The following is an 8,193-nucleotide window of genomic DNA, read 5'->3' as shown; positions in this document are numbered from 1 at the left end:
AAAGCAATATATATATATATATATATATGCAGGTTTTGGTGTCCTCGGGTGTCTTCCCGTGTAAAAGTTGGGGTGTCTAGGCGACGTTTCGACGAGGTCTCACTCGTCATCTTCAGGCTGGTGCTTTCGGCTTCTTGTTACTGGAACAGAGCAGGATCTCAGTGTTCTGCTCTGTTCCAGTAACAGTCTGCTCAGTGTTCTGCTCTGTTCCAGTAACAAGAAGCCGAAAGCACCAGCCTGAAGATGACGAGTGAGACCTCGTCGAAACGTCGCCTAGACACCCCAACTTTTACACGGGAAGACACCCGAGGACACCAAAACCTGCATTCCTGTACCCGTGAAAATCTACGAAAGCATATATATATATATATATATATATACACACACACATATATACACACACACACACATATATATATACACACACACACACACACATATATATATGTGTGTGTGTATATATATACACACACACACACACTGCTATATCTGGGATCCTTTTGTAAGTAATTGGAGGGGGACACACACACTCTAAAATGCCCAGCTTCCTTTTAGATGGCATCAGCATCCTTTAAAAAAGAGAGGGGGGGAGGAAAGAGGGAGGGAGAGAAGGAAAGGGAAGGAAGGAAAGAGGGAAGGAAGGGGCTGGAAGGGAAAAGGGAAGGGAGGAGGGGTGAAAGCAAAGGGAGGGTGGGAGAGAAGGAAGGAAAGGGGAGGAAGGATGGAAGGGAAAAGGGAGGGATGGAAGGGAAGTGGGGAGGAAGGGGCTGAAGGAGAAAGAGAAGGATGGAAGGAAAGGGAGGGAGGGAGGGAGAGAAGGAAGGAAGGAAGGATAACAGATGGAAGGGAAGGAAGGAAGGATGAAAAACGAAAGGAAGGAAGGAAATCAAGGGACGGAAGGGGATAAAGGCGAAAGGGAAGGAAGGAAGGATGAAAGAAAAGGGAGGGAGAGAAGGAAAGAAAAGGAAGGAAGGATAGAGATGGAAGGGAAGGATGGAAGGAAAGGGAGGGAGAGAAGGAAGGAAAGGGACGGAAGGGGCTAAAGGAGAAAGTGAAGGAAGGATGAAAAGAAAGAGGGAGGGAGAGAAGAAAGGAAGGATAGAGACGGAAGGAAGGAGGGATGAAAGGAAAGGGAGGGAAGGAAGGAAGGAAAGGAGAGGAAGGATGGAAATAAAGTGAGAGAGGGAGGGAAGGAAGGATGAAAGGAAAGAGGGATGGAAGGAATGAAGCAGCGACGGAGAGAGGGAGGGTGGAGAAAAAGAAAGAAAGAAACAGACAGACAGACGACCCGCAGCAGCAGCAATCGCCCCCCCAGTCCCTGCCAGTTGCCCCCCAAGAGTCCAGGGCAACGGAGGGGGAGGAGGCGAGGAGGGCGTGGCTGTGATTTGCCCTCCCCCTGCTTCTCCCCCCCCTGGGCGCATGCGCGCTCCCGGCCGCTCCTCCCGGCGCCGGCTCTCATTGTTGGGCACCGGGTGACGCGCGGGCGTCGCGGGGCGAGGCTCGGGCGCCTGGTGGGTGCGGGGCAGCTGTGGCTGGCATCCCCTCCTCCTCCTCCATCTCTTCCTCCTTCCTTCCTTCCCTCCCTCTCTCTCTCTCTCTCTCTCCTCCTCTTCCTCCCTTGGATGGGCTTGCAAACAAAAGAGGGGGGCTGGGCGAAGGGGCTGGGGCGCGCGCAAAGGCGGGCGGCGGCTGGGGGCGGTGCGCAGCCCCCCAAAAGCCGGGGGTCCCAGGCTGGGGGGCCAGCAGGAGGAAGAGGAGGAGGAGGAGGAGGAGGGAGAGGAAGGAGGGGGTCGGGGGCCTGCCATGCCCAGCGCCCTCTACCAGCTGGAGGGGGGCCCCGGCACCTGCTGCCCCCCTCCCGGCTTGGGCAGCTTGCTACTGAACCCCCAGATCCCGCCCCCCGCTTGCTTCGACCCCAACAGCATCCTCCTCCCCAAGGGAGACCTCTCGGAGCATCCTTCCTCTCCGCCTGCGACAGAGGACCACCAGAGGGATGAGGATGCTGAGAATGATGGAGAAGAAGAAGAAGAAGAGGACCCCTCCGCCGCTCTCCGCTTCGCGCTGGACCAGCTCTCCATCTTGGGCTTGGCTAAGGATGAGGAGGAGGAAGCAGCTAGAGGAAAGGCGGAGGAGGAGGGTAGAGGAGGAGGAGAAGAGGAGGAGGATGCGGCGGCGCAGCAGCAACATCAGCACCAGGAGAAAGACGGAGACCATGGACCGCTTCTGGAAGAGGCAGAGGGGCTGGACCGCTTTGCCTACGCCGGAGGAGCAGGAGGAGCGGTGTCGGCTCTGCCCCTCCTGGGCCCCGAAGGCGGCAGCGCCCCGCCGCCCCCCGAGATCTTCGGGGCCTTCCCGGCCCACTTGGGGCCCCCCCACGCCCCACAGCCCCCCCTGCTGGCCGGGCAGCACCTGGGCAGCATCGGAAGCCGCAAGAGGAGCGTCAACATGACCGAGTGCGTCTCAGTGCCCAGCTCGGAACATGTGGCCGAAATTGTGGGCAGGCAAGGTAAATCAAAACCTTCAATTGATGGGGAACCCCCGGGGGGGGTTGGGGGGGCACTGGTTTGCTTTGCCCACCTTGGAACAGGAGCCCCGCAGGTGAAGAGCCGTGACGGGGAGACCCTTTCCAAAATGCGCAAATTATTTGTACCCCACTTGCATTGCCAAGACACCCACTTAGTAAAACTCACTTGTGAGTTTCCTTTGGGGGGGTCATTATTATTTTTGCATGGGAGGCCCTGTTTTTTCAGTGCAGCCTGCCCCTCTCTCCCGCCCCCTTAACTTTCTTTTAACCAAGAAATAAAATGGGCATCTTTTAGGCAGTGCCTTACGAAGAAAAACCCCAAAGTTAGAGCCATTTCTCTCTCTCTTAGAAATGGGATTTTCGTGGGGCGAGGGTGGAATTAGAGGACAGGCATGCTTGCAGGGGGGGGGGATATTGGGAGCTAAGCTAGAGGACACCCTTCCTCCAAAAAAATGGTCTAACATAAATATATGTTTACCGTTTTTCAACGTAGGATGGAAATTGAGAGGGGGGTAGTTTACCTCTCAGTGACATCCTCCCCCACCAAAAAAAATACCCCCACCAAATTGCTTACCACCTGAGTTTATAAAAGCAGCCCTGTAGAGCTTTTTCTCGCAGATTTTAAGGCCTCAAAAGATTCCCCCAAGCCATGAACTGCCTTAAACTCTAGGCCTATCCCATTTCTGCTTTGGGGTGACTGGGGGGGGGGAACCCCACACAAACCCCAAATCCTTTTGTTCTTCTGTATCCTAGGAACAGCGAGAAGGGAAGGGAGTTTGGGAAGCGCTTGACTTTTTTCCCATCCCAAAGTGAAATAAATCAGTGTCTGTTTTTATATCTGTTCAGACCTGCCCTCGCTTTTATAACAAGGAGAGACGCAGAAAGAGAGAGTTTGGGGGAAGAGATTTTTGATATTGGAAGTGGGTGGGTGGAATCCCTCCTCTCTGGGAGACCCATGTCAGCCTGTGTGCAAGGTTTGCCTCCCAACACGACCCAGGTAAAACGGTCGAACCTTTTGAACCTTCCACTGAAATTAAAATAAAAATAAAAAAGGCTTGCATTCCACCTAGCTCTGCTCAGGGTCGATGGGCCTAGAACGAACGGGCCTGGATTTCAGTGGGCTTACTCTGAGTAGGACTAACTTTGCCATCAGTCATTTCCCCACCCCCACCCCCAAAATTCTTGATGAACCTTGGTGTTGCCATTTGCGTCTTTGTCTTGTGTTTTGAGATGCGCTTCCAAACTTCACCTTTTCCAAACAAAACCCCTCTCTATTTTTTAAAAAGCAAACTAATGTCTTTGATTCCCTGCTTGGCAAAGGAAGATAGATTTTTTTTAAAAAAAAAAACAGCCTAGAAAGGAGAGTAGGTCGAATATTAAACCGTCGCCCCTTTGCTTTTTGCAAAAAAATAAAATACAGATGAAAGCAAACCTAGTTTTAAAGCATCCGTTTAGGTTTTGCAAAAAAACACACCCCAAAATGGTACAGTATCGCACCCTTCCTGCTTTAAGCGTGGAACCGGTTGTGACGTGCAATTCCACACACACACACACACACCCAGCATTTCCCCAAATCTCTATATATCTAAGGCTGGGCTTCCCATATTCTGCAACCTTCCTTGCTTTTGTTCCTTCATCTCCTGTGCAATCTTCCTGAATTCCCAACTTCTTGCTTTGGGGTTTTGCTTGGGTGTTTTTATATTTTCTTATTTTCCCCCTAACGGGTTTTTTTTAGGGGGTGTGCATCTCTCAACACGCCCCCCTCCCCTTTGTTTAATCTTCGCTTTGTTCCCTTTGTGAGAGGTGCACACTGTCTCGAAAGCAGTGACATCACGCTCCCTGCTTCCGATTGGGCCGTTCCGGGAGCTCACACACCCATCTCCCCGCCCCCTAGGCCACGCCCATCTTAAATTTAGACCATTCTCAGCTTCAATTTTTTTGCACAGAAGAAAAGGGAGGGATGCCTTGGGTTCAGTGCCAGATTTACGTACAAGCTAAACAAGCTCTAGTTTAGGGTCCCACTCTCTTGGGGGGTCCCCCAAAAATTGAAGGGGGGGGGAAATACCTGGATGTACATTTCCAAAATATAAGATAAAAAGCAAATGAAATAAAACCTCCATACAGGAACAGTGTTTTGGGTTGTCTAGGCTCCTGTGATGTCAGTATTATTATTATTTCACGTTATAGCAAGTTTCCGGGGATGCGGGTGGCGCTGTGGGCTAAAGCCTCAGCGCCTAGGGCTTGCTGACTGAAAGGTCGGCGGTTCGAATCCCCGCGGCGGGGTGCGCTCCCGTTGTTCGGTCCCAGCGTCTGCCAACCTAGCAGCTCGAAAGTACCTCCGGGTGCAAGTAGATAAATAGGGACCGCTTACTAGCGGGAAGGTAAACGGCGTTTCCGTGTGCGGCTCTGGCTCGCCAGATGCAGCTTTGTCACGCTGGCCACGTGACCCGGAAGTGTCTTCGGACAGCGCTGGCCCCCGGCCTCTTTGAGTGAGATGGGCGCACAACCCTAGAGTCTGTCAAGACTGGCCCGTACGGGCAGGGGTACCTTTACCTTTATAGCAAGTTTCCAGAGACTAGATGATGAGTCTTTCTAAAGTGTGTTTCTAAAGGAACTTTTGTTATTGCCAAATGCCAATGTGTTTGCATTATTAAGTTTGTCGTGGATAAAAAAAACATCATTTTAAGTTAGAGCTTAATAATTATTTCACTCTTAATATACTTCTTCTTAATTGTATTTCACTATTAATATACTTCTTCTTAATTGTATTTCAGTTCAACACTTACTTTGATAAAATACATATTTTGTTACGTGCAAATGGTATGAGATACCTATGAGGTCCATCAATGACCATCTAGCATATATTCAACACACGCAAAAACAGTGACAGTTTGTTGTTGACAAAGGACAGCTGGACATAGAAAGGGCCCCGTTATCTTCAGGAGCTGAGGGCCACATCAAACCTGAATCCGGCCCTAGCCGCAGTAGTGACATACATAAATAACCTTTTTGGCACCTGGGTATTTCGGTCTGAATTATCCCCCAATCAACGCTGGTTTGTTTTCTTTCTTTTTTTCAAATTTTTTTATTGATTTTCCAAAAATTTTAAAACAAGCAAACAAACATAAATCTTATCTATACTTAATCCAATCTTCATAACATTGTTAGGTGACTTCCTCTAATCCCCCTGGCTGAATTTCAGTGTAAGAGTTTTCCAAAACTAAATCTCTTATAAAATTTAACTTAAATCAGTTAGCATCATTCTTTCTTTTCATTTTGACTTTAAACATTTTATTCTCTAACATCACCTGTTTAAATCCTAAGCCTAGCTGATATTTGCAAGTTTTCCCAGTTAAGTTACCTTAGCGTATTTAACTAAATAGTCTTTGAATTTCATCCATTCCTTCTGGTATTCCTCCTCCTCCTGGTCGCGGACTCTTCCGAAAAGTCCATCATCTTCATCTGCCATTCCTTCACTGTTGGGACTTCTTGTGTTTTCCAATTCTTAGCTAACAAAATTCTACCTGCAGTTGTAGCATACAAAAACAATCTTTAAGGACGCTGGTTTTCTTGGAAAAGTACCGTATTTTTTGTTCTATAAGACTCACTTTTTCCCTCCTAAAAAGAAGGGGAAGTGTGTGTGCGTCTTATGGAGCGAATGCAGGCTGCGCAGCTATCCCAGAAGCCAGAACAGCAAGAGGGATTGCTGCTTTCACTGCGCAGCGATCCCTCTTGCTGTTCTGGCTTCTGAGATTCAGAATATTTTTTTTTCTTGTTTTCCTCCTCCAAAAACTAGGTGCGTCGTGTGGTTTGGTGCATCTTATAGAGCGAAAAATACGGTGCTTTTGAATGTTTATTTCGACCGAGAGCTAACATTTCGACCGTTTCTCTTCCGCCTGGCTCCAGGGTGCAAGATCAAAGCCTTGCGGGCAAAAACCAACACCTATATCAAGACCCCGGTGCGAGGCGAGGAGCCGGTCTTCATCGTGACGGGGAGGAAAGAAGACGTCGAAATGGCCAAGCGTGAGATCCTCTCGGCCGCAGAACATTTCTCCATGATCCGAGCCACGCGGAACAAAGCCAGCGGCACAGGGGGCTCGATCCTTGGCCCCCCGAACCTCCCGGGGCAGACGACCATCCAGGTCCGCGTCCCGTACCGAGTTGTGGGCCTGGTTGTGGGCCCCAAAGGCGCCACCATCAAACGCATCCAGCAGCAGACCCACACGTACATCGTCACCCCCAGCCGAGACAAGGAGCCCGTCTTCGAGGTGACCGGCATGCCCGAGAACGTCGACCGGGCGCGGGAGGAAATCGAGGCCCACATCACCATGCGCACCGGCTCCTTCGTTGACGTCAACACCGACAACGACTTCCACTCCAACGGCACCGACGTCTGCCTGGACCTCCTGTCCGGCGGACCCTCCAGCCTCTGGTCCAAAGCCCCCAATCCGGCCCGCCGCGCCCTGCCCAGCCTCCGCAGCGACCCTTCCCCGGCGGAGACCTATTTCGGCGGCCCCGTTCCCGACGGAGCCCCCAGCAGCCCGTTCGGCGGCGGCTCCGGCAGCTTCCCCTTCGGCGACGCTCTGGGCTCGGACGACGGCGACTTTGCCTTCGACTTCCTCCCCTTGGAGCTGGCGGCACCGGCCCACATCTGGTCTCCGTTCGAGCCCCCCGCCGACCCGCTCCAGGCCTTCAGCCGATCTTCCTCCTCCTCGCACAGCGGCGCTTCGCAACGGCGCAAGAGCACGCCGCGGCACTCGCCCACCTTCCCGGAGGCCGCGGCGGCCCTGGAGCACCCGCTGGCCCGCCGGATCCCGAGCGATCCGGTCAGCGCCGTCCCGTGGCTGCCGCCGCAGGGATCCCTCTCGTCCTTCTCCAACAGCACCGGCTACTCGTCGTCGTCGTCGTCGCTGCCCGGGAGCCTCTCGGCCGCGTCGGGTTCCCCCACCGACTCCACCGCTTCCGAGGGCCCCCGCAAAGCTTCCCGCGAGTGCATGGTCTGTTTCGAGAGCGAGGTGATTGCCGCATTGGTGCCCTGCGGCCACAACCTCTTCTGCATGGAGTGCGCAATGCGCATCTGCGGCCGCTCCGACCCCGAGTGCCCGGCCTGCCACACGCCCGCCACGCAAGCCATCCACATTTTCTCGTAGGCGCGGCGGGTTCCCAGGGGTCCGGCGGCCCCGTTTTCCCACCCCACTTTACAAAAACACGGCCGGCTTTTTGCGAACTTCAAAACTGTTTCTATCAACCTTTTTTATATATAAAAAAGCACACACAAACACGGCGGAATGCGGCGGGGAGGGAGAGGGGCGCCCAAAACGCATCCGTAGGTTACGCCTTCGCTGCGTAATAAGCGAGATTTGGAGGTGGGCGGGAGGGGAGTGAAATGAATTCAGGGGAGTGGGAGGGCGGGGATGGAAGCGCCGCGCCGGTTTCAAGAGTTGGGCCGACGGAAATGTATTTTAAAACAATATTGTTTACAGGATAGCTTTAACTCAATCCGGGCGCAACCTTTCCCTCCAAATAGCAGTATTTTTGTTCTCTCTTTTTTTACGAACACTAACGCACCGAGCGAAAACCGAGGTCCGCATGCACTAAGAAAGGGGCCACGGATGTTGTTCTTTAATCGAGAACACCGTCTATTAATATTTTTGCATATACATATTTTT

The 8,193-nt window shown here is 52.2% G+C and overlaps 1 protein-coding gene across 1 annotated transcript; it reads left to right on the top strand.

The window, feature by feature from the left end:
• The first annotated feature begins 1,701 nt into the window (after positions 1-1,701).
• MEX3D (mex-3 RNA binding family member D) lies at positions 1,702-7,759 on the top strand. Its single transcript, XM_083422078.1, has 2 exons — positions 1,702-2,506; positions 6,431-7,759. Exons 1-2 carry the CDS (start codon positions 1,804-1,806, stop codon positions 7,672-7,674), a joined length of 1,947 nt encoding a protein of 648 aa, XP_083278204.1. The 5' UTR covers positions 1,702-1,803; the 3' UTR covers positions 7,675-7,759.
• The last annotated feature ends 434 nt before the right edge of the window (positions 7,760-8,193 follow it).

The sequence above is a fragment of the Podarcis tiliguerta genome (assembly GCF_965153285.1).
Source record: "Podarcis tiliguerta genome assembly, chromosome: 18".
Taxonomy (NCBI): Eukaryota; Metazoa; Chordata; class Lepidosauria; order Squamata; family Lacertidae; genus Podarcis; species Podarcis tiliguerta.
This window is presented reverse-complemented; position numbering and strand designations above follow the sequence as displayed.

Coding starts and splice junctions, on each gene's coding strand:
- MEX3D (XM_083422078.1), top strand. CDS start 1,804: ATGCCCAGCGCCCTCTACCAGCTGGAGGGGGGCCCCGGCACCTGCTGC. Junction 2,507..6,430: donor CGAAATTGTGGGCAGGCAAG/GTAAATCAAAAC, acceptor GCCTGGCTCCAG/GGTGCAAGATCAAAGCCTTG.